This window comes from Vombatus ursinus, unplaced genomic scaffold, assembly GCF_900497805.2.
Source record: "Vombatus ursinus unplaced genomic scaffold, bare-nosed wombat genome assembly UNPS02014812.1, whole genome shotgun sequence".
Lineage (NCBI taxonomy): Eukaryota > Metazoa > Chordata > Mammalia > Diprotodontia > Vombatidae > Vombatus > Vombatus ursinus.
The window spans coordinates 96,633,504-96,660,771 of NW_020954590.1; the positions used below are offsets into that span (position 1 = coordinate 96,633,504).

General features: G+C 37.1%; 1 protein-coding gene across 5 annotated transcripts in view; it reads right to left on the reverse strand.

Moving 5' to 3' along the window:
- Nucleotides 1–27,268, reverse strand: part of LOC114053735 (junctophilin-1) — a 101,029-nt gene that overhangs the window by 18,706 nt on the left and 55,055 nt on the right. For all 5 annotated transcript variants that reach the window (XM_027876866.1, XM_027876872.1, XM_027876867.1 and 2 more), the window contains exon 3: nt 16,126–16,244. In XM_027876866.1, coding sequence (XP_027732667.1) covers nt 16,126–16,244 — 119 coding nt within the window. The remainder of the gene's footprint in view (nt 1–16,125; nt 16,245–27,268) is intronic.

The following is a 27,268-nucleotide window of genomic DNA, read 5'->3' on the forward strand; positions in this document are numbered from 1 at the left end:
AATTATTGTCAAAACTTGATGAGCAATGGATAAAAAAATCCTGGTATTTGTGTCTGAGATCCTTCAAGCAAGGAATAGGTATAAATATTCATGAGATAAAAGTGGGGGCACATCAGTATGGAAATTTAACAAGGCAGTAGAAATCATAGAAGATATCAAGCATTTCTATTTCTAAATTATTCCCACAGGATTGCATCATATAGAAATGATTCAAAGCACAGAACAAATAAACATTTAACCTACTAATAGAGATTGTGTTCACCAATGAGTAGGAGTTGAAGGCTGCATTAATAAAGAATATTAGAGAATAATATTCCTCCATAAACACCGTTCTGATATAACTTAATTCATGGATGAACCTTATTCCTTATTCTTTATGAAGAATCATCCTGGATTGAGAGTCTGGTTAATTAATGAACACCTTTATTTTCGCTCTTACTATGTTGAAAGCAGAATGTGAGGCATTGGGTAGACCAAGTTAAAAATAAAATAGTCCCTGCATTCAAGGAGTTCTTCCTATACCACCAGAAGGTTCACACAGAGCTCTCAAATGTATTACCTTGTTTGAGCCTCATACTGCAGATGAAGAAACTGAGGTTAAGAGAAACTAGGCGACTTGCCCAAGGTAATACAGACAACATGGGGCATAGTCAAGAATTAAATCTAGTCCTTGATTCCAAGTCCAGCTAGCTATCAACTGGGCCACATCACCTCTTATATTTATTTCAACAAAACACAATACTGGGAATGGAGTAGAGGGGCATGAAGGAAAAAACTGCTTATTCATGTATAGATGCAAATTTATTTACTCTTATAATCTCCACACCCCCCACCCCAATGACTCAATACCATTTTAAAAAGCACCCATCTATATATGTAGATGATGTATAAAGTAGACAATCAAATCGTGTTCTGTGTTCTCAAGGAGCTTATCACATAGGACAAATAATACTGTTGTATATAGCTATATGTAAAAAACAAGAGGAAAACTAAATATCAAATATATACATTATGAAATGTTTACATGGTACACAAAGTGACTAGCTTACAAGATACTGCTATGTAAAAGTGGCCAATGTCTATGTTGGCAAAGAAGCCTTGAGACAACCTGGTTTGTCCTAGGTTGAATTAGGTAAAAACTGACTAACATTTTAAAATCACACCTCTCCCCACCCCCACCCAGAAACAGTATAAAAGACTCACGATTGATTAAATTTAGCAATTAGATTTGTGACCATCTGAATCATCCTGAAAAGAACCAACTGGAAATGAAAAGAAGCCTCTGAGCAGTGAAGGAAAAGCCTATTACAAAGCCCATGCACTTTACTTTGTAAGAGACATATGAATACTCCCTTAGGCTGTGGTCTACTTATTGACTAAGACTTGTGTAGAAAATTAAAGGTTCTTGACATAATAAGCTTTGCTATTTAAGGGAAGCGCAGATGAGAAACTGGTAGAAGATACTTGAAACAGACCTAGTGATTGCAGCAAGTGAGAGAAGATGCAATTAGGAAACCAGGAAACCACATCAACTAGAAAAATACAGCAAAAATACAGGAAAAATTATATTACATAGTAGATAACCTCTGTCAGCATGTGTCAGAAGATGAGGACCAATTAGACCAAAAGGAGAAGAAAGGCTTAGCTATGCCTTAGAAGCTCCGAGAGGAGGGAAATCTTGAGGGCTTATTTAACAGCATCAGGAAACTACCTTAGAGCTGGTATTTGGTCAAGTGAATAAATAGAGATAGGCTTGGGAATAATGAAGGAGTGAGTTTGGCTTTTGACAGAATGATAATGTTTGTGGTGAAAGTTTTGAGCTGTGATCAGGGAGTGTGAAAAGAGGGAGAATGTTGCAAAGTTGATTCAGTGGGTATATGGGGGACTATTTGTTACTTGGCAGTTAAACATACATTCATAATAAAAACCAATTAAGTTAAATATATGGGGGGGAGGGGGAAGTGAATCAGTTTGTGACTGCAAAGAATATGTTTGAGGGTGAAAGTGAATGAACTTGTATGTATCAGAGCCAAGTGCAAAGCTGAGCTTAATAAGATAATATATTTAGTGATGGAAGGGACCTCAGATTATCTAGTTAAACATTTTATTTTGTTTAGTCATTTTCCAGTTGTGTCTGACTCTTTAGGGTGACCCTGTTTGGGGTTTTCTTGGCAAAGATACTGAAGTGGTTTGCCATTTCCTTCTCCAGCTCATTTTATGGTTGATGAAATGGAGGCAAACAGGGTTAAGTGACTTGCCCAGGGTCACACAGCTAGTACAAGTGTCTGAGATCAGATTTGAACTCACAAAGACTCATCTTGAGTAAAGGCTGCCCAATCCCTCATTTTATGGATTAGGAAACTCATCTACAGAGGTAAAGGGTCTTTGCCAAGGTTACAAAGGGAATTAATAGTAGGGATAAGAGTTGAACCCAGACTGTGCATTAAGACCTAGGCTGGTACAGACCGCAGCAGGGTGGGGAAGGGGAAGGAATGGAATTGTTGGCCCAGAGGGTAACCTAAGACATAGGGCAAACACAGCAGTGTATAACAATAGCATGACATCATCAGCTAGGTAGGTAGCACAGTGGCCAGAGCGCAAGACCTGGAGTCAGGAAGACCTGGGTTCAAATGCTGCCTCAGACACTTACTAGCTGTGTGAGCCTAGGCAAGTCACTTAACCTCTGTCTGGCCTCACTTTACTGATCTATAAAATGGGAAAGATAATAATAACCAGTATTTAAGGTTTACAGAGCACTTTAAAAATATTATCTGACTTTATCTTCACATTAACTTCACTGTAATAATAAAAATATATAAATAAAATATAAATGTTACATTTATATCATATATTAATATATTTATTTTATTTATATTGCACTTTAAAGTTGTAAAGGGTTTTATGTATATTATTTCATTTGGGCCTTACAACAATGTTATAAGGTAAGTACTACAGGTATTATTATCTCTTTCAGAGATGAGGCACAGCGGAATTAAGCTATTCACCCATAGTCATGCATCAGTAAAATCAGTCAGGATTTTAGCCCAGGTCTTCTCAACTCCAAGTCCAGGACTCAGTCAATTATAACATGCTCTCTTTCAAAATACCCACTTAAAAAGTACATTCATTATGAGGGAAAGGTGCTCTTTCAGGAGACGTCATTTCTCAGTGAAATATTAAAACAATATTTGAATAGAACATCAAAACATTTAAACACTAATTCTTTTTAATATGGATTTTCATCTAGCTTGGGAACTATTTGGCAGCACTGATGATATTAGTTTCAAGACATAACAACAAAACAGAATTATGGAAGCTGTACTGGAAAGATATTTTGGATTCAGTTCATTTTTTTTTTTAAACTAGGATTGCATCTTTTGATTGCCAAGTAATAGATTTGATGCTACTTAGTTAACTTTTAGCAAGCCTGGTACAATTGGTCCCACAATCTACTAACTTGTCTTCCCAAAATGCCATTTTGATGTCTGGTTTAAAAGTGATAGCAGAAACAAGGGACAGTTTTAAGCTGAAATATTTTGAACTGAAAAGACAAGAACCTTCTTCAAGTTCATTACAAATCTATGTCACTGTGTTGAATGTCCATAAGCTCTTATATTAACCTAATATAATACTTAAACTGTTAGGATAATTCTCACTTCATTTGTTGAACTATAACAAAAACATTTGTACATGCAAAAACATTTACATGTCCCAAGACAAAAGCTGAATAAAAAGCAAAACTTGTATGTTCATTTCCAATGAACAATTATTCTTAAATCTTTTTTACTCCACAATTTCTATAACTTGTTGAACTGGAATCAAAGCAATTAAAAATATTCTACTACCAGTTTTTAAGTTTGCTGTTGAATATTAAAGCATGCACAAAACGTGATGAATAAGATAGTACTTAACAAATGCCTTGAAAAAAATCCCTTTCAACAGAGAATAGCAACAATGTGATGCCATGACTTTAATCTGATGGGTCATTTAATTATCAAGTAGCCTTCAAACATGGACTGGCTGACTAAATGGGTATTCATACTTCGAAAGTTATTTGATCAAAGGACTACTGATGTCATTAAAAGCTTTATACACACATACATATATACACACACACAGAGGGTAAAGGTATTGTTTCTTAGAACTTTCCCTGTTGCTTCTGCATTTCAAAGATCAGTCATTACTTACTTAGCAATCTATGGTACCACTTTGATGGTGAAAGCTCTGAGTTAATGATATTAAAGAGAAGCCAGTTATAAAGACTATTCAGAATTTTTCCAGAGATGGAAAGAAATAAATTCTGATAGTGATGGTAGTCATCATTTTCATCTTTCCTTTTGAAAGACAGTAGCAGTGTCTATGAATCTGAGATGATTTTACTCAGTGTTCCAAGTTAAAGAAGGACCTAGGTGGATGGATACCACTTGCCTCACCTAACATGTTATCTTCTGGCAAAACAGGTTAGTAAGAAGTCCTACCTGGAGCACAGCTCATCCAACGACACTGATATGCTGGTTAAAGCTGCCAACTTTATTGGTCTGAAGGGCAAGGTGGATGACAATTCCTAAAAGCTCTTACAGTAGCAAGCCAAAGTATCTTGGTTCCAGGCATACATACTGTCAAAAAAGACCTTAAAAAACAAAAGCTTACTGGTGTGGTAAAGACATGAGTGTCTGGAAGTAACAGCAGCAGCAGAGATTTTCTTATGAGACTACTGTGATGTTCTAAAAAGAAATGGCTCACCATGGGACAAATTTATGTATGCACTCAGTATGGAACTCCAATCTTCTGACTTATTATGTTTACAATTACATAATAACATCTTTATTTTTGCAAAGACCGTAGGTCCTAAGGCTGTGTAGTTAGTGAATGAAAGTACCTTATCAAAGATACCCCAAAACTGGGTGAAAGGTTAATGTATAAGATCTTCCCTATCACAGCCCAAGCCAAGGGACTAGGAACTTCCCTAAAGTATTGTTCTGGGATTTGTTTCAACCCAGACCCACCTTGGGGAACTATTCCTTAAAAACAGGTCTTGAGGTAAACATCCAGGGACTTGGCCAGTTCCTGGGTATTGAACCAAGACATTTTTGATGTAACAAAGATTGTTCTTGAGGTTGGAGAGTTTTGGTCAAAACTCTCAGGTCCTTAGGATTAATCACCTATTGCTTGGCTCCCTGCCTTCTTTGTGTAAGGATGACAAAAAGGGTCTTTCTTGGGAAAGTGACTTTGGGAGTCTCCCTCGGAGAGGACGCTCTGCCGTGGGGACTTTCCCAACTGAGACTCTGACGGCTGTGATGTAGGACTCCCCCAGCCAGATGTTCAGGAGTTGGTGCTTCCTCGGATTGGTGATGTATTTCTTCTTTATGTCTCTATCTTTCTGTTAATAGTCTTTGTTTCTAAGATTGTGTAATCATATGTAATCACATTTATGTGCATGTATGTTTATGATTATTATCATTATTAAATCATTTATAAGCTAGGAAAAGTGTGAACGTATCATTGTGGGTACAGAGCCAAACCTGTGAAATGAATTATAAGTGCTGTGCAGCCCATAACACCTTACTGTTACACTGCCTAAATGCACTAAAGCCTGCTTTTGGAGGAATCTTATATAAACTAGTATTAAGAAGAAGGGTTAGCTCTTCTAATTTGACTAATTTTTTATTTTTTCAAAGGCTATTGTTGCTTTTGGCCTGGGTGCAACTCGGTAAACTAAGAACCCAGAGAATTGAACTTGCATATTCTTGTTGTTAGTTTATTTTTAGTGAAAAGGTTTAAAAATTATTTGCTTCAGTGATTCAATCTCTTCAGATCATGAATTTGTATCTGGGGTCTGTATGTGTCTGGGTGCAAGACTTCTGGTATGGTCTGAAGGATCTGGTGGGATTGACAAGGGGGCCCTAGGTTGCTAGGAGGAGGCATAGCAATGGTGAAGGCTGGGTTGCTCCAAGCTTGAGTGGCTTGACATTGGTTCCTTCTTGGCACAGGAATTATGGAATTTATAGAACAGATTCCAGGTATGGGATAAATGTGGAGCCTCTGAAGACCCAGAAGGACTGGTCATCTGGATCATCCAAGAAAGGCAGCCAGAGGGTAAAAACATAGATTTCATTGTTCCCTGGCTATTGCTAACTATAATTGAAAAGCTTGTTGCTGAATTAGTAAAAGTGAAATTAAATGAAGTCAAGTTAGTTTGGAGTATGCAGAAGACAGAGAGCCAAATGATGACTTTCTATTGTTTAGATGAAGGTGGTAGAAGCCCTCTTCCCCCTGGGAAGGGCTGTGATTAGGGTGGAGATTGATGTAGATGGCAACCACTTTGAGGCTTCATGGATCCCAGAATCTCAGGAGTTAGAAGGGGCCTCACAGGTCATCCAGTATAACTTGAGCAAATAGACATACCTGCTAAGTGGTATCTGGCCTTTGTCTGCATATCTTCTACTAATTCTAAATCTGCCTCTTTGCAATTCCCACTCACAGTGACAGATCAAGTCTACCTCTACCTTCATGATAGCCCTTAAAATTCTTTAAGACAAATTATGTCTGAGGATTGTTATGGCTAAATAATTTCACTGGTGATGGGCCCTCGACGTACTTAGATTGGTCCTCGGAAGGCAAGCATGTCAGTCACTAGGCCTTATACTTGAAGTCTTTTTTTTTTTTTTAAAGGTAATTGGGGTTAAGTGACTTGCCCAGGTCACACAGCTAGTAAGTGTCAAGTGTTTGGTCTGAGGCTGATTTGAACTCAGGTCCTCCTGACTTCAGGGCTGGTGTGAAGTATTTTTAGTTTGGTAGGAAATACAAGAACTAACGCTCTGCTGGCATACCAGGCTGAAGCATGAGAGTAGGATTTTTGTGGTGTTCACATGTACAAAAATATAGTGAAACTTTAACATGGGCATCCCTCCTCCTTCTGTTCCTCTACCCCCACTTTCCCTTACAATGTAATTCAATAGTTTATTTTTTCATTATTATTTGAATCAAACTTGTGATTTTATTTATATAGGTCAACTTGCATAAGTTACTGGCTCTCTGTCTTCTGCATACTCCAAACTAACTTGACTTCATTTAATTTCACTTTTACTAATTCAGCAACAAGCTTTTCAATTATAGTTAGCAATAGCCAGGGAACAATAAGTCAACTTCCAGTGAGGTCACACCATGTACCAATATCAGCACCTGCTATATAACCTTAGAAGTTGCCTAAAGTACTATGAGGTTAAGTAACTTGAAAAAAAGCCACCCAGCCAGTGCATGTCAGAGTTGGCTGAGAGATAGATCTTCCTGGCCTTAAGGTGAGTTTTCAACCTACTATACCAAAGCTACTTTTTTTGGGTCACATTTGTCATACTGTGAACACAAATGAGAATTTAAAGAAAAAAGCTACTATGTTTAGAAATATTCCATTATGAATTATTTCTCTAATTCACTGATTGGCCTAATGGAATCCCTGATTACAACAAAATATGAAGAAAAAAAACAACCCAACAACCTCAAACCCCAAAATACCCAATGAGATAGTACTGCTTTATAAAATGCTAAGAGAACCAAAACACCTGAGAGGGCACTTTTCAGCATTAGTTAATAGCTAATTATTTTGTTGGCAAATGGTAATAAGGGGTCAAGACACTTTCTCAATATTGTAATAGACTTGATTGGTTATGATTTTAGAACTTATCCACATTCAAGTTCTTAAAAATTTTTTTTCCTTTAAAAACTCCACAGGGGTGTTTCATTCATGAAAAGCCAAAAAGGATAAATACTAAAGACATGCTTGGAGATGAGAGTAATCTGGATATATTTTAGTTAGAGAAAGAGTTCTGGAAGGAGAGTCAAGAAATGTTTGGCAGAGGGGGATGATGGTCATCATTCCAGGAGGCATCTAGGGGAATGACATGTAATGGTTTAGAGGCTGAAAAGAATCAGCTGAATGGGGTGGGGATGGGGGTTAATGGGAGTGAAAAAAATAAGTTTTCGTGGCTAGAACGAAGACTGTGAACTGGATATTTTAGAAATAAAGGTCCTCCCTTAAATAAGCATTGGTATTAAGTTTAGAATAATAGGATCACAGGATCACGGAAGGAACTGTTTCTTCATTTTGCAGATGAAAAAACTGAGGGCCAGGACAGGGGAAGTGACATGCAAAGTCATACAGGTAGCAAGTCTCCGAGGCAGAATTTGAACCCAGATCCTCTGATTCCAAAGGTAGTGTTCTTTCCACTGCACTACATTGGAAAAATAATTTCTTTTGATGGTATACTGCATCCTTTTGCTTGAAAACTGCCAATAAGGGGGGACTTGCTACTTTTTTGGGTGGGAGGCAACTCATTCCTCTTTTATTAATCTGGAATCAGTAGGAATGTTTTTTTAAACATTAAGTCTGAATCTGCCAGTTCCTTCCAACGCTTCAAGAAAAGCAAGGTCTGATCCCTCTCCCATATGACAGCTTTTGACATACCTGATGACAGCTATTGGAGTATTTGAGATTTGGAAGGATTCTTAGCAGTCAACCAGTTCAACTGATACACCAAAGGAAACACCACTAGAACACACCCAAGAAATGGTCATCCAACCTCTGCTTAAAAACCTCCAGGAAGGGAAAATCTACAACCTCTTTAAGCCGCTTATTCTATTTTTGGATAACTGTCAGGAAATTTATTTTTCTGCTGTCAAGCCTAAATAGGCCCCTTTTCTACTTCTACCCATTGCTCCTTATTCTGGCCTCTGCAACCAGATAGAACAAGCTTCAACTTTCCTCCACATGGCAACTCTTCAAATACCTGAAGATAATTACTATGACCTCCCTGAGACTAAAGACTTATGGCCTTTCACCATTCTGATGGCCTCCTGCTGGACACTTTCCAGCTTATCATTGGAATAAGCTACAATGCCCAGAAATGAATGCAATACTTCAAATGACACAGAGTTACAGTGGGACCATCATCCCAATATTCCTGGAAGGTATATGCCTCTAAATGCAGGTTTTTTGGCTTCCATATTACATTGCTCACTCATTGAGATTGTAAGTCCACTAAAATCCTTAGATCTTTTTCAAAATAACTGCTATTTAACCATGCTTCTCACATCTTGTACTTGGAAAGTTGAATTTTTTTTTAAATATGCAGAAGATTTTCCTGATGAATTAAATCGTATTAGATCAGCCCAATATTCTAGGCTGTCAAGATCTTTTGGATTCCTAGCATCATCTAGTTATGAATCTTTCTGTGTTATGATCTATTCCACATCTTTATCATTTTATCAAACACTTTGCTAAAACTTAATTTAATAATAACTAGCATTTATGTAGTACTTTAAAGCTTGCAAAGCGATCTACAAATATTATGTCATTTAATTCTTGTATTTTACAGTCAAAGAAACAGAGGTAGAAAGAGGTTAAGTGACTTGATCAGGATGATATAGTGTCATATTTATCATATCCCAAGATTCCTCTCAACTATTAGTTTAGCATGGAAGGCAACTGGGGTTAAGTGGCTTGCCCAGGGTCACACAGCTAGTAAGTGTCAAGTGTTTGGTCTGAGGCCGGATTTGAACTCAGGTCCTCCTGATTTCAGGGCCGGTGCTCTATCCACTGAGCCACCTAGCTGCCCCATGACTTGTTCTTGATGACATCATGCTGGTTCTTTGTAACAGACTCTTCCCTTTCTAGAGCTTCTCTAACTCTTCAATGATCTTTTATGAAATCTTCCGAGAATTGAAGTCAAGCTTGTGGGCTTAGAGTTTGTAGACTGCTCTCCCTTACTCTTTTTTTTTTTTTCAAAAAAATGGGATACTTGCCTTTCTCTGATTTTGTGGTACTCTTCCATTTTCCATAATCTTTTAAATATCACTGACAATGGCTCAGCAATCATATCTCCTCCATGAGGGAGATCAGCCTGTACTTGGAACAGTTATATAGATAACACAACTGGGGCAGAAATACAAGCACTGCACACTTAATGCCAGTCATTGCATGATTTTCCCTACCCTCTTTAATGAGTGACATTTTTACTCTTTTTTTTAAAAAATTACTTGTGGTGAGGGAATGCCCATCAATTGGAGAATGGCTGAACAAGTTGTGGTATATGAATGTAATGGAATACTATTGTGCTATAAGAAATGATGAGCAGGTAGACTTCAGAAAATCCTGGAAAGATTTGTATGGACTGATGCTGAGTGAAGTGAGCAGAACCAGGAGAATGTTGTACACATTAAAAGCAACGCTATGCAATGACCAATGTTGATAGATTTATCTCTTCTTAGCAATGCAAGGATCTAAGACATCTCCAAAGGTCTCATGATGGAAAGTTCTATCCACATCCAAAGAAAGAACTATGAAGTTTTAATGCATATTGAAGCATACTATTTGCGATTTTTTCTTGTTTTGTTTTGTTTTCTCTTTCTTGTGGTTCTTCCTATTGGTTCTAATTCTTCCTTACAACATGACTAATTTGAAAATACGTTTAATAGGAATGTATATGTATAGCCTATATCAGATTGCATGCTGTCTTGGGGAGGGAGGGGGAGAAAAATTTAAAACTCAAAAGCTTATGGAAGTGATTGTTGATAAATTAAAATAAATTAATAAAAAAATTACTTGTGGGTGTTTATAACTTAACTACAAGCATCTATTTAAAACTTTTACAAAACTTCACTAAGCATCTTTTTCTTAGTCTCCACAATTTCAACCTTTTTTTATAGCCTTGCACCAACCTCCCACTCTTTTCACCAATTCTTCCCACCTACCAAACAACTCAATTTACCATAATCTCTCATTACTTGTCTTTCTTTCCTTACCTTGCCTTCCCAACTACTTTCTGCTTATCCTTCTTGACTACACCTTCAAGTTCTACTCCCTAGTCTCTCTTCATTCTCCTTAAATCTCTCTTATTCCCCTTAATTGTCCTCCTGTTTGTTTTCAACTTGGAAGCAGAATTTGGACCAACTCCTGGGACTGGAGATTGTTCTTCAAAATTTCTTCAGTATTTCCCAAATGTCTCCTTCTCAGATTCAACCTCTAATCTACAACAATCCAAAACCATGTAAGTCTCTTACATGATTTTCTTCTACTTTTTATTTACTATTTATCCTTCTCTCCTCTGACACAGAAGCCAGAATAGAAAATTTGATACTTTCATTTCATTTAAGGTATAATATTTCCTTTGGAAAAAGAAAGCTGAACTTAGGGATCACAGTACTAGAGTTCAAATCCTAAGCTCCACCTCTTATTAACTGGGACACCTTGGGTAAGTCACTAAACATCTCTGGGCCATCTATAAAATGAGGGGGTTGGACAACATGAACCGTGAGGTCATTTCCTGCTCTAGGTCTATGATCTCATGTCATTCATTGCTCAATTCTACCTCTGGACTTAAGTATGTAACCTAAGATGCTTCCTCTTTTCCTCAGCTGCAAGAAAACTTAAAACAAATTACACTGTGTGATTGTTATAACAAGAAGTTCAATTCAGGTCCCTGAAAATACAATTTTTTTTCTAATACCCTCTAGATAATCCCTGTTCAGTTTTATTCTTTAAAATGTCATACCTCACACTACACTTTAACCTATAAGATGCCCCAAGTCCTTTATGTGAGAAATGAAAGAGTTAAGTTTCCGCATAAGTAGATAAGAAATGAGCACAGACAGGCTAACTTCTGGGCCAGGGATGGGGGGGGAGAAGTGATAACACAATTCTAGGCACATAATGTATGTTGGGGTGGGGCATGCAAGGAAGATTGCAACCCACAAGGATTAGGACCAATCTAACTATAAAGCTTGCCCTGGTTTCTTTTACCAAGTGCATTTTCTCTCCTTCCAAGGAGGTGTGCCTGCTTCTCGCGAGAATCGAAATGACACACTTCAACCTCTTTAATAAAAAGTCTTTGAGACACCAGTCTCAAAAAACTGAATCTGGGGCCATCTTTATAACATTTAAGAGGTGGAAAAGACTACAAAACATACCCAATTGGTAAGTTTATAAAAACCTAATTATAAGTATGTACATGTACATACGCCCAAGATATTTTCAAAGAATGTTTGACAGCTTAAAAAGAAAGGCTGGTCACATGGTGAGACTGAGCAATAGACAACCTGCAAACTCTGTTGGTATCTTCCAGTAGAATTTAGCTCCTTGAGGGCACCCATTCTATCATTTCTGCCTTTGTATCACTCATGCCTAGCATGGTGACTGGCACAGTGGGTATTAAATAAATGTTTGCTGAGTAAATGTGTGAATCCTTGTGAAATCAAGAGAAAGAGAGAAAGACCCTTAGCACATCAATCCCCACTCCCCGTACCATGGTGAAATTATTGGGAGTGACATGATGGGCCAAAATGGATGGGCTGTGATTTGTACTGTAGGGAACACCCACATTGAAGAGATATCCATTTGAGATCATATCATTTGAGTATTTCAGTCCTGAGTATAGGAAACTTCAAAATTTTCAATCCTGAGACATGGCATTCTTTTTTTTTGTGTCATGCTCAGCTTTGGACTCAAGGTCAAAATATATAATTCATAAGCAGACAAGGCTTGTAAGTTTGCCAGCATGTGTCAACTGTTTGATGGTATGGGTACTGGATGAGTAAAGTGAAAGTGCTACATGTGTGTATGTGTGTGTATGCATAGGCTATATCTTTCCTTGGCTTCTCCTGAAACAGAATTAATTCAATTTTCCCCTTTAAACTGCCATCATCACTGAAAATATATAAATGCAGGCAGCCTTTGCAACAAATAACCGACACATTGTAATGGCGTAGGATTGGGTGTGTTTTATGATGTTCTTTGTGATTATACAACAATTATTCTCCCAGAGCAAAATGCAATCATCCTGTTTTTTTTACCTGGGTAAAACAAATGTGCTTAGATAAAATATATGAAAGAAAATAGTACAAATAAAGAATTTAGTTATTCTAATTTTGAAAGCTGTGAAGGATAAAATAAGTTATGAGTGAAGTCCCTCCTTTTCTCTGCCCAGGGTTAACAACTTTTCTATGAAAGATAATATTCGCTTGAAATAACAGACCTTTACATCTGAAATATGGAAATCAGCTCAAGCAGTGTAACTTAGAAATAACTATCCAAAGGGCCTTTAGAAAATGCCTATCTTGTTTGATCATGCCGTAAATGAAGGGTAGAAAGCATGAGCTATTCCCTCAGGGACATCAATAATACCTCAGCAAACCAAAAGCCTACTATATAGTGGGTTTGAAAGAAGTGTTGGCTGTGGGTCAAATGGGATTGTGGTCTCCACCCTTACTTCTTTTCTTAATAGCCCTGTTGTCATTTCATGCTTCTGTGATGTATTCATTACAAGAAAGACAGTTTACTTACATGTGTTTTTTTTTAGCTAAGAAAAGTGTGGAATTACATTTTCCCACAATATTTTTTCCAACACTTTTTGCACTATAAAGGGCCTTTTAAAAAGCCCTTTAAAAGTCTAGTCATGGAAACTGAGATGACTCTACATATCATTTACTTCTCAGTAGCACCTAGTAGAAATCTATAGAGACTCTATGCGCCAATAGACTGTAAAAACAGAAATGGTAAATTACTATTAAGGGACAATAGTAAGTTTGTTTCCTTTGAAATGTGGCAGAAACCAAGGGCTGTTTTGCAACAATACATTGTTTCATGGTTGAAGAGATTCTCTACAGTGGCCTGTTCCTCTGGTGAGTCAATCCTGGAAGGAAGGAATAGAAGAGTCACTGGGGAAAGTAAAACTTCTTCAGAAGATCCAGGTTCCACTTGGTATCCTGGGATAGGTAGTGTGAGTAATAATAATAATAATAGCAGCCAACATCTATATTGTGCTTTAAAACTTGAAAAGTGCTTTACAAATAGCATATCATTCAATCTTTACAACAATATTATCTTCACTTTACAGATGAGGAAACTGAGATAGTGAAAATGAATTACTTGCCCTAGCTATTATATGTCTGAAGTCACATGTGAACTTAAATCTTCCTGACTCATTCAATACTATATCTCTGTGAATGCTCTAGCTCTGTGGGAAAAGCCAGTAAAAATTGTGTACCTGATATATTTACTAATTTATTTGTAAGGCTGAACTACTTAACTGACTTTGTAGGAGAAGTATCATAGGTTTATCTATAGACAGCATTTCAGATGTCATAAAGCAATAGATTAAAATATGTAGCAGGATAAACCGTCTATTTCCCCAATGAAGAAATGTGTACTCTGGTACTGGAGAAGAATTAATGGGTTGATTTATTTTAAATGTATGAACATAGCTTATGAGGGATATTTCATAAGCAGACTGTTCTATGTTTTCCACAAGAAGGAAAAAACAAGGAATACAGGCGAAAACAACACCTCTTTATCACTGGTTGAATCCTGAAATGGAGACACTAGAAAAAAATGTCATTGTATACTAACAGTTTAGCTTTCATATCCAGCCCCCTCACCCTAACCACTATTTCTCTCAGCAAAGTCTAGTCTTCTACAGCACAGTCCTCCATTTCCTATTTTGTTTCTGGGCAAATAGAAAACACACAGAAGTATTCATCTCCTATCTATTTAATCTTTATAATGGCCAATCCTCCCATTTTTAGGTTTGATCCTTCCATTATTTCTACCCTGGTTTGTTTGTCTTCCTTCTTTCAACCTCAATGGCTAAGTCTTAATGCATTCTAAATTTATACTCTCATAGGGATATGAGATATGAGACAAAACAAAAAAAGAAAAGAGGGTGATTGAGGAATCTTTTAAAAAATTAAAAGAAAAAACAGAAATAAGGCAGAAAGAAGTACAAATAAACAGGATAGATTTGAAAGCTACAGGCTGTGCTTATTTAAAAAGAAAAGTAACTTATAAGAAACTTAAGAGCTTCATGTGCTTTATTTTTTTCTTCTACTATGCATGTAGAAGAGCTTATTTTATTGGTATTTAAGTTCAGAGTAAAAAAAAAAATCATCATGATCAACCACAAACATCTATTGAAGTTGTAATAGATTGAACTGGGTACTTGAGAAGTTGATAATGAATCCTATCAGGCAACTCAAAATGCATAAAACTCACACCTATCAATTTAGAAAATCTTTGTGAAGTATCATTGTTAAAAAGGTTTTCTCTGAACTCCCTTAAAATGTTAAAAGTTAGGAGAATCTGATTTAATGTGTCCTCTCACCTACACACCTACTGAAAATTTATGACACTGCACAAAGGAGCTTTATGTAAACAAATGGGAAAAGCTAGAGGGGTTGTTATATACAACATAGAAAAAAAATGAAAAGATAACTGTGCTATAGAGATGAAAACACATTTCTTCATTGGGGAAATAGACGGTTTATCCTGCTACATATTTTAATCTATTGCTTTATGACATCTGAAATGCTGTCTATAGATAAACCTATGATACTTCTCCTACAAAGTCAGTTAAGTAGTTCAGCCTTACAAATAAATTAGTAAATATATCAGGTACACAATTTTTACTGGCTTTTCCCACAGAGCTAGAGCATTCACAGAGATATAGTATTGAATGAGTCAGGAAGATTTAAGTTCACATGTGACTTCAGACATATAATAGCTAGGGCAAGTAATTCATTTTCACTATCTCAGTTTCCTCATCTGTAAAGTGAAGATAATATTGTTGTAAAGATTGAATGATATGCTATTTGTAAAGCACTTTTCAAGTTTTAAAGCACAATATAGATGTTGGCTGCTATTATTATTATTATTATTACTCACTGATATCATTTTGACAGACATTTATAAGCACTTGAGGGGCATCACCATCGTCTCAATTCTTAATTCAATTTATTAGCATAACCATCCCAATTTCTTTTAGGTTCTGGTCCCTTACCAGTTTGAGTTGCTTAGTACTAAAGTTTGATGGTTATTCATTGCCAAGGCAAAAACAAAAAAACCCCAAAAAACAAAACCCCACAATGGAAAGAAATCTCAAATCCCCGAAGTCAATACTCAGACAATTCTGTTCCTGTTCTCTCTCACTTGTTTTGTGTTATTGCCGGGATTCAAAAGGCAGGAATATTTAGTTTAACAAAGAACACTCTCTATGGAAAGTAAAATGAAATCAAATAAACTGAAAGGCCAATGTCTGTTTCCCACACTTCTTTCATGAAGGGAGAACAAATGGCTTTTACCTGGTTGATAGAAATTTGGTGAAAGCTCTCTTGCGACAGCCCTTGCAATGTCACATTCTTGGCGGGCAGACAGGGCAGCCTGGTCAGCAGCATCAGCTTTAGCTCTTGCATGTGCAGTCCTAAGCAGGGCATAAAAGTCAGGAGTCAGCAAAGGTGCCATCTTATTAACTCATTCAGTCTGAACAAACAAATCCTTACATTCTCCCCATTTTCATTCTCTAGTCCTGTTAAGAAAGTGAAACAAGAATAGGGCATGCAAAGAGAGATTGTGGGCCTGCTTTTTAGTCCTTTCTTGGTCAAAATTTAAGATTATTTTTGCTGTCAACATTTCTGTGCAAGGGAAGATGGAATCTGACCCAAGTGGAAGGGACTGCCTTGGAAGGTAGTGGGTTACTCTTTACTACAGGGCATTAGGTAAAGCTAGATGACAGGTGCAGCTAGGTGGTGCAGTGGTTAGAGCACCGGCCCTGAAGTCAGGAGGACCTGAGTTCAAATCCGGCCTCAGACCAAACACTTGATGCTTACTAGCTGTGTGACCCTGGGCAAGTCACTTAACCCCAATTACCTAATTAAAAAAAAAAGCTAGATGACCACTCATTACCCACTAAAAGACCATTTTAAAAAAACTTTCTATGTACCAAGTAATATGGTAGGCACTGGGGATACAATTTTTATTCAAAAATGAAACTGCCTCTGCCTCAAGGTACCTATATTGTATTTGGGAGAAACAACATGTGCACAGATCAACATACAGAAAATAAATACAAAGTAAATGCAAAATAATTTCCTCATGGCTGGGTTCTTAACAGCTTAAGGCATTTGGATAGGCCTGATGTAGAAAGTGACACTTGAATTAAACTTTGAAGCAACCTGAGGCTTTTACAAGGGAAGTATGGAGGAAGTATGTTCCAAGCATGAAAGACAGCCTGTGTAAAAGAGATGGAGATAAGACAGCAAGTCAGGTTTTTTGGTTGGTATATAAAGAGGGAATTGTGGATAATCAGTCAAGAAAGATAGGCTAGCCTTTGAAGGATTTTTAAATTATGAATGACTTTAAATGCCAAACAGTGTAGTTTGCATTTTATCCTAGGTCAGTCGACAAGTATAAGCTTACTATGTGTCAGGCACTGTGTTAAGTACTAGGCATAAAAAGAAAGACAACAGAACTCCAAACTAAACAAACAAAAAAACCCCAGTTACACCTCTCATGTACACAATGTAATGGGGAGATAACACGCAAACAGCTACATATAAACATGCTATATACAGGGTAAGTTGGAGATAATTTTAGAGAGGAGGCACTAAGAATAAATAAGGGGGCAGCTAGGTGGCACAGTGGATAGAGCACCAGCCTTGGAGTCAGGAGGACCTGAGTTCAAATCTGGTCTCAGAGCAGAACACTTGACACTTACTAGCTGTGTGACCCTGGGCAAGTCACTTAACCCTAATTGCCTAGGGGGAAAAAGAGAAACAAAAAGAATAAGTATGACTGGGAAAGACTTCTTGCAGCAGGAGGAAGCCACTGGAATTTCTTAAGTGGGAAAGTAACATTCTCAGATTTGTGCTTAGGAAAATCAATCTGGCAACTACATGGAAGATGGATTGGAGAAGGTGGAGATGGAGACTATTGCATAGTCCATGAGAAAGATGATGAGAGTCTTATCTGTGATGGTGGCTGTGTGTGTATAAATAAAAGGAGAGACTTGAGAACGATTTTACATTGATGTCGAGGTAGGAACAAAAAAGTTGGCAACTGATTGCACAGGTATAATAAGTGGAAGGAAGACTTTGTGGTCATGAACCTAAATGATTAGAAGGGTAGTGGTGCCCTCAACAGAAATAAGGAAGTTGGGAAGAGTGGTGGGAAAATAAGTTTTGTTTTAAACATGTTGATTTTGAAATACCTATGAGACATTCAGTTGGAAACTCCCAATTTCCAAGTCCAAAATGTCCATCACAGTTGGTGATGCCTGACAAGAGTTCAGGAGAGAGTCTAGAGATAGATATATAAGTCTGGGAAGCATCTGAATGCAGATGATAGGTGTTAGAACATGAGAGGTGTTAGAATAATAGTGAAAGAAGAGAAGTCTGCCCAAGCCAAAGACCTGGTGTCCACCCATAGAAAGGGGATGATGATCTAGTAAAGGAGACTGAAGAGAAATGACCAGTCAGGTGGAAGAATCATTGATTTAGAGATGGATGAGACCTTATAGATTATTTAGTCCAATCTCCTGATTTTGTGGCTGAGGAAACAAGCTCAGAGAATTTAAGTAACCTATACAAAGCCACCCAGGTGGTAAATAAGAACTAGGAGAGAGTAGTGACATGAAAACTAAGGCGAGACTAGGAGATAAACAGCATCAAACCAGATAGGTCAAAGAGTAAGAATGAAAGAAGTATGATGGAATAGGGATTCCTGTTTAGGTATGGGTTGGATGAGAAGGCCACTAAAATCCCTTCTAACTCATCAGAAATTTTCTGATTCTATGACCCAGAAGGAATCTATCCATAATTTTTATTCCTTATGTGAGAATTTCTAAGTATTTATGCCGAACCTTATTTGAGGCAGTTATTGAGATATAGATTCTCTTTTGCGTTCCTTCACCCTTCTTGTCAGTGCTTTCTAATTTCTTTATGGTGGCTTACCCACAACTAGTGCCTTCACGTTATCCCCTCCCAGAATAGGTTTTGTATTCTGATGCCTCTACCCAGCCTAGTCAGAGTGATTTCTTCCTCATCAATATTTATATCCTCTCCCAGGAGATTTTCTTTGTTGCCTGTATAGCTAAACAGGGGAAGAAGGAGAAAAAGACTCAGCTCTTATATGACTGACAAAGTTGGTGGCAACTTGATCAGATGTTCAGATACAAAGATGTCATGAGATCTGATGCTTAGGCCTTAGGGGCTGGATCTCAGGCTCTGGGGAGCAAGTCTTACAAAACTGGGAGGTAAAAAGTTAATGGTAAATTGTAGCAATCTACTAAGTGAACAAATAGAATGTAGACAATGAAGCAGAGAACAACCGGGACTCGAAAACAGATCAAGTGTGCTAAAATTTGCATGGACATGAGGAAAGCAGGCAAATTGATGCACAAAAGTATGTGCTTCAAATGTTGCTTATTTTCAATCTGAGTAGAAAACATCTGAGTAAAAAATCTGAGTAGAAAATCTCTTTTTAGCTCACTTACTGAAATTCAGTTACTGCACACTTGGCAGCTCTGGACAAGGAAACTATGACCTGAACAGTTCACAGTAAAATCATAACAGACTGGTGCCCAGAATGTTTGGATTTCCCCTGGATTGGTTAACCTTATGGTATGTGTAGTTCATGTGAATTAAGGTGAGTTTTCAACTTGGATATTAATGAATTGGCATTATTCTATTCCTATCCATGACCGTGTGATAGAATTATAATCAGTCAACTTGCAAATGTTGCTATTGGTAACAACTGGGGCCAACAGGAAAACAGGATGGATCAATATAAATCCATCACCACTAGTGGAAAATCTCTTAAAGTTAATGTCCTACTTACTTAGCAATGATGAATCAAATAGTCATCTCTGAAGGTCTGTAAGGTCACGCCACAGGGAGCCAGTTTTTCTATATTTAAGAATTAAAATGCTTCACGTTTTTCCTAAATTATTGAAATTTTAGAAAGTATGAGGATAATTATTTTGTGGCTGAAATGCCAACTCACAAGCCAATCACTGAAGCTTTTCATTCTATAGCAAACTACCTGATGTCAGCTACTACTGTGCATAATGTATGATCTTGCAGTTCTAGTTTTGTAAATGAATAAGGAATGCCCTTGCTAACATTTTAATGAATGTGAGGTGACATCTAATTAGAGATAAACGCTAATCAAAATTCACTGTAGTTTCATTGTCTCACAGATTTAGAGATCATTTCCTCATTGAGGGACTTGCCTGAAAGATACAGGTAATAAACTGATATAAACTGAGAAGGTCCTTTTTCTTCAAGCCTACAACTCTTCTCCATTGTTCACATTCAAGATTAAGTGCTCTTTTTTAAATTTAATATACCCCTTCAATTCAGAGATACTTTGAAACATGCTGTTTCAAACCACCATTTGCATTTCAATACTCTCTTGTTTGTTATCTTTCAGATTTTTTTTAAGAGTGTGAAACACTATGTAATATAGGTAAAGCTGTTAGAGTACAGTGCCTGATACATAAGAGGTACTATATGAATGCTTATTCCCTTCCTCCTCTCCAATGCCCTCATTGAAGGTTACAATTTGGCTGATCTAGCTATAAAAACCTAGTTAACTGAGTTTGCCATAAAATTGTTTTTTGTTTCAAACCTAATTCAAATCTTACTAAAATTTTTAAAGTATACTCTGCCACACAATATAAGCAAATCTTTCTCTGATGATGCAGGATCTTGCTGTGACATGGTGTCATCACTTGAACAAACACTGTGATTGTGCAGCCTGCTAGATTTAAATGCAAAAGCTGTAGACAATTCTATTTAACATAGACACATATACAATGAAGGAATTGAATTAGATGTCTTCCAATATCCCTTCAGGCTCATTCATCCATATATATCATATCAAAAGAAGTGTGGGAAAGAGAGAGGCATAGAATGACTCCTTCGACTCCAAATTCATTCTTCTTTCACACTATTACTTAATTACCTAACTAATTACACTTTTAAAACAATTCTGCTGTAAAATTCACTCATCATTATCCTCTTACTTTTATGGTACATGCATGTTCTTTCTGCCAAGTAAAATTCTCTTTCTTTAATGTCAAAAGTGTTTTTTTTTCTTTTTTTGGTCTCAAAGTATTATTTTCCTATGCATCCTCTACCTTCATGCACATTTTCTTTTTGTGGACTTTTTTTTCCCTGACTGCTCTATAATTCTACAGTTTTCATTCCCCTATTGCTTACATATTTTTACATTAATTTTTGGCTGTATATTGCAGCTTTGAAATGTCACAGAAGATTATCACTCCTCAAGATGGAAAAAGGTGGTCATTTTAAAGTTCTTTTGAACTCCCATGGATTTGAGCTGAAATCACAACTAACCCTGCCATCATTAACTGCAAATATCAAATGATTATTGTTTTTTTTCATGTTTTCTAAATTCACAAAATTATCTCTGAAAATTTCTAAATTATTTTTCATTTCTGAGATTCTTAACATTCTCTATCTTGATTCTGCCAGGTTTTAGAATATCTTCCAATGAGGTAGGAGACATGGAAGCAAAGACACAAAGTGGTTTAACAGTTTGTCCAGCAACATCAAGTCAATCAAGGTAGAGCTATGAATACAGGACATCCCAAAAAACCTTCCATGACCAGTTTGACTGATACTTTTCATTACTGCCTAAACTGATTGGTTCCCCATGTAAGAATACAAATCCAGCTTCAGACACTAATTGGTTGTATGACCCTGGGCAAGTCACTTAAACTTCTGTCTGTCTTAGTTACATTAACTGTAAAATTGGGATAATTAATAGCACCTATCTCACAGGCTTGTGAAGATCAAATGAGATTTGTAAAGCACTTGGCATAGTGTTTGGCACATAGTAGGTGTGTAATAAATGCTGGTTCCCTCAATTCTTCCCCTTCCCACCATGCCCACTAAATCCAACCTATGGGGGCTTCTCTGTTATACAGATATTTCAATACTTCAAGAATCTACGGTTTCTTTGATGTGGGCGTTTCCTCCATCATAATGTTTGCAATTTCTCTAAGCCTTCTTAGAGGACAGTCTTCATGAGCTGCTATGACCAAAGAATTCATCACTCTGTGGCCAATTTGCTGATGAACTTCTGTGAACTTGGTTATGTTGGTCCCTGGGCAAAAGACATGCAGGCCTTCACTGAGCCATATTGTAGTATCTCTAGCCACCCCTCTATGGCTTAACACACAGGAATAGGAGAATGGACTTTAGGACGCAGAGTCTCAGAATTATACTGAACCTGGTACTGTGGATTCAAAAGCTACTGGAATAACAACTAGTTTGACCAATAAATCCATAGTAGGTAAACTGTAGAAAGACTGGGGTTCAAATCCTACTTTACACAGTTAAGGTATATAAGCTTAAGTAACTCATTTAACTTTTCTCAGCTTCAGTTTCCTTACCTTTAAAAAAAGGGGAATAATAATAATCTCACAGGGTGGTTGTTAGGATGAATAAAGTGCTTTGCAAATCTTAAGCACTATATAAACGAGCCATTATTATTGTTACTGTTGCTGTTATTTATTATTCTTGCAGCTGCCAGAGAAAAGTCTTTCTGTGATGAAGTTCAGAGACCCTTAACTGAAGGGGTACCTGTCACCTGGAGGTAGCATGCATTATTACCCAAGTACTACTGTAGAATGTGAAATGGAAAAAGAAGTAATAGTTGGTACTATGAGACTGTAACTTTGTCTCAAGATTGCAAGTTCCTTCAGAGCAGATACTGTATCTTCAAGCCTCAGTGCAACGCCTTATAATAAAATCTTAACAAAATGCTTATTGACTTTAGTAACATGAGGAAAACATGTCTAGGAAAAAAAAATCTAACCTGCCAGTATTGCATCAAAACACCCAGGATTGGCCATATACCTTGATGATATTTCTGCTTTGATTTTAAGAAAATTGCTCATTTCATCATTAAGAATTCTTCTGTACAAGAGTTCTTATTGCTAAAGATTTTACTTGCCCTTTCTTTGACATATGTTAATTTATGATGATTTTCTGTAAGACCAATCTATGGCTGTATTTGTAGTGTAAACACCATTATTTACCTATGTAGTTTCCCTTTCACATATTTCCCCTCCCTGTGCCACACCCCTCTTCTGGTTCTTCTGATGAAATAAAAAGGTGTTTTTTATTCCCTTTGTAATTTCCACCTATCTTGCTGCCATGGTCAGCAACTGATAAAAGTAAATCTGAAGTTACTCTTTCATGTTTTTCAGAGACTAGACCACAACAGGAGCAGAAAATGTTCTTGCCTGGCAGAATAAATATCTGAAAAATGACTTAGCTCTTCCATGCATTTTATCCTAGAAGTGAGGGGGGAACCATTGAAAATCCCTATGCATGGGGAGTGGGATTCAATTGTTTATTTAACATACAAGAATCAAAATGGTGTTTGAGGAAGATTAGTATGGGCAATGCAGGCTGCTGGAGGCAAAGAGAGAGGAAGCTGTTAAAACAGTTTATCTAGGCAGGATGTCAAAGGGCCACAAGTAGGATAGTGACCATGGAATCAGAAAGGAAAAGAACAAAAGTCAGAGGCACTGCCAAGAAAGGATCAAAAAAGCAATGAAATATATTTGATATTGGGTGGAGGCATGCACTTTTTAGAGGAAAGGGGGGAGGAAGAATATATTGATATGGTAAATTATAATGAACACATGCAGACTATAGGATCCACTCCTAAATGAGAGGCTAAACAGGGCCATTAATACATTACCTCATAGCTGAAAGTTGAGTAGATGCTTACCTAAAGATAGAAAAAAAGTGTCCAATTTCTATTGGTCCTTTGGTTGTCAACTAGCCTTGGTTAAGACTAAAGAACTAATAAAGAGCCTCCCTGGAAGCATGGGTGAGAAGGAAAAGGTGAAGATGAAAGAGACTTTTTTTTTCTCTATCAATAAATGAACTGGTCAAAAAGTCTGGGTGGTAGACTGTACTTTAGAGTAGTAACCAAAAGAGAGAGAAGGGCATGAGTCAATAAAACAAATGAGAGACATCATGGTACTATGAAAAGAGCATTGGATTCAAACCCAATTTGAGTGGCTCTGCCACTCAGCACCTTAGTGGCCCTGGGCAAGTTAAAGCTTCCATGGGTCTGAGTTGGCTCATCTGAGGGTATTGAAGCAGATGGTCCTTTCCACCTCTACACCTGTGATTGATTCTAGGATTTGAAGAAATGAGAATATTTTGCAAAAATTCCCACAGAAGACTTTCTGAGGAGTTAGGCTGAAAGAAATAGTAGATGTATTTTGAGTTGTGGGTAAGAGGAATAAGTACTACCTTTCATAATAATTAGCTCTCCTTTCATGGTAGTTTTTCCATGGGAGAGGGAGAAGAAATGGCCAGAATTATTATTTTCTAGTACAACTTCTTCATAAATAAATTCATTTTTTTGCCAATAAAAACAAAGTTCAAATCAAAGTCTAACAAAAGTGAAACTTATACAGTGAAATCACTCCAAATGCCAGTAAATGAATGCAGTGAGGCAATTAATTAATATGGTATCACTAAATGAGGTCAAATGAGTTGGCACTAGTCAACAGTGGAGCAATATGCCACCCTCACCATAAGATTCATGACACAGCTGTCTGCTGCATTTGAATGTGAAGCATGTAAACTTGAAGTTAAAAAAACGATTTTTGTGTTGGAAGTACCAAAACAGTTATTTTTCATTATTGTTCATTTTGTTAAGTATAATGTAATGAGCTGGTTTCCAAAAGCCTTCCTAAAGCTTGGAAGCTACTGCTTAATTTGTGGACTGTCTTTTTCCTTTTATTTCAGCAGACCTCTGAGGAACAGCAAGCTACTTTTATTTAACACTTCAAAGTCTAATGCTGCAGTGCACATTTCCCGTGACATTTTGAAAGCATGAATGAGGACTGACTAAAGATTGAGAAATTTGCTTTAGAATCTTATCTGCTATTTTACACAGATGTTATCCTAGGTCCAAGGTGATAAAGTCCCTTTTGTCATTCAAAAAATGTTTGTAAAATACTAATTCTTTTGATTTTAGTCAAGGTGAATATTTGTGAGACTTTATATAAAAATTCATGTGCTCACAAATTGTAATTGCTATTTGGAATTTGTTATTTCCCAAATCTGACACATACTGTCTGTGTGACCCCTGCAAGTCACTCAAAAGCTAACATTTAATAATTGCTAGCTAGCATTTACATTGGGGCAGCTAGGTGGCATGGTGGATAGAGTGCTGGGCCTGGAGTCAGGAAAACCTGAGTTCAAATCTGACCTCAGACATTTACTAGCTGTGTGACTCCGGGCAAGTCACTTAACCCTGTTTGCCTCAGTTTCCTCATCTATAAAAGGAGCTATAGAAGGAAATGGCAAACCATTCCAGTATCTCTGCCAAGAAAACCCCAAATGGGTTCATGAAGAGTCAGACGCTATGGAAATGACTGAACAACAAGCATTAACATAGAACTTTAAAGCTTGTAAAATATCTTACAAATGTCTCATTTGATCCCTCACAACTTTGGAAGTTAGGTGCTATTCTTATCCTTATTTTACAGGTAAGAAAGCTGAGACAGACAGAGGTTGAGTGACTTGCCCAGAGTTGCCCATCTAGTAAGCATCTGAATCTGGACCGAGGTCTTCCTTACTCTAAGTTTTAACCTCTCTGTGTCCCAGGAAATTTCCTGAGACTCTTAAATTGCAGAATAGTTGTCAATCTACCTTGTTAGAAGAGATTTCCCTACTGAGAATTCCCTGAACAGGTGAAACTACAGGTTTGGACACTTCCTATTCCCCAAAGAAAGACAGTTAGCATTCCCAGTTTTCTGAAATTTAGAAGATTGAACTATTATTCCTTTTTGGTAAAGCTGGGTCCTATTGAAGATGATACATACTAGTAGGGGTTAGGGTTAGAGGATTTGTTCTGTAAAGATGGATTCAGTCAAAGGGCCGAACTTGAGGAGCTAGAGAACCACATGTGGCCTCGAGACTGCAGGTTTCCTACCCCTGTAAACAAACCTAAAAAAAAAACCTTGGTGAAAAAAGTCCTTCAGGAATAAATGGTTTAACTGAGACTCTAGACCAAAATCTCAAAGTTTCTTTGGGAATATTTGTCAAAAATCTAGCCTTATTTTAAAAAAGCTTTATGGTAGAACTACATTATTCTATGAAGCACTTCACCAATCCATGGATTGTTATACTGCTCTCCCACATCCCTATTAATTAATATACTAAGATATAATGCTATTGATAGATAATGATTCTTCCAATACAACAAAGCCATCTCTAATAAATGTGTATTCTTGATTTTTGATATCAGGATAACATTTGAATGCATTGTAACCCAATTTGCCTTAGTACCTTCACACAGGCTGTACGCATACCTGAAATTCACTCTCTCCTTTCCTCCTTCTTCCTTCCTTAGAGGCTCAACTCAGGTACTACCTCCCACATGAAACTTTTCCTAATTCTCTTATTTTCTCTCAATTGTCAAACTGTTTTGCATTTCGTTATCTGTTTATATTTTTTGAAACTCCCCTCAACAGAATATAAACTCCTTGAGGACCTGGTCTTCTTTTCTTTTTTCTTTTTTTCTCTTTTGTATCCCTAGAACCTAGCTCAGTGCCTGGCACATAGTAGGTGCTGACTAAATGTTTGTCGAATTTAACTTAAAAAAGATAAACAATTTATTTAGCTTCTGGCTACTAACTCGACTAACATCTCCATTCTTCTCTTTCTGGTGCTCTGGGACTTTACGTCAACTTACAAATTTTACTATGTGGCAAGAACCCAGGATGTCCTACCTACTATCATTTTTCTCTAGCCTTTAACATCTACCTCAAAGCTATCTTTTCCCATCTGTTAGCTGTCCTTTGGCAATGAGTCCCTCTCACTGCCATTTGTTGTAACTTCATTCTCAGCTATTTTTATTCTGGGCAAGTTGTGGTAGTAGGCTATATTTATACTGGACTGCTCTGTGAAGAGAAACATGGCAAATGGAGGTGGCACCTTTTTTACATAATCCAATTGTACTTTGGCCTAAGAGCAAACTTTGTGTATATTTATACCATATTTACTGGCATAATGATCCTGCTGCCCTTCCCCTCCTTGTACTTATTTTACTGCTAAAATGGGAGAGGTAGGATCACCCTCATGAATTCTGTCCCTCTGGAATCATGCAGTGATTAACCGCAGCTCTGGCAGTAATAAACTGGCAAGGATGAATCTAAGCAGAACTTGCCCCTCTGGACTATTAGCAACAGTGGTATTCTGTCAATATGAGCCTATAAGAACAGCCAGAGAGCCATGAATTTTGGGAAAAGAAAACCGCTAAGGCTCCTGTGGCTTCTAACTTTGGGTTCTAGGAACATGTGTAGAGCACTAGATTTGTAGTTCAATAATACTTGTGGGATAATTCATGTCCTTCAATTTTCACAATACCCAACAGCTCCTTTAT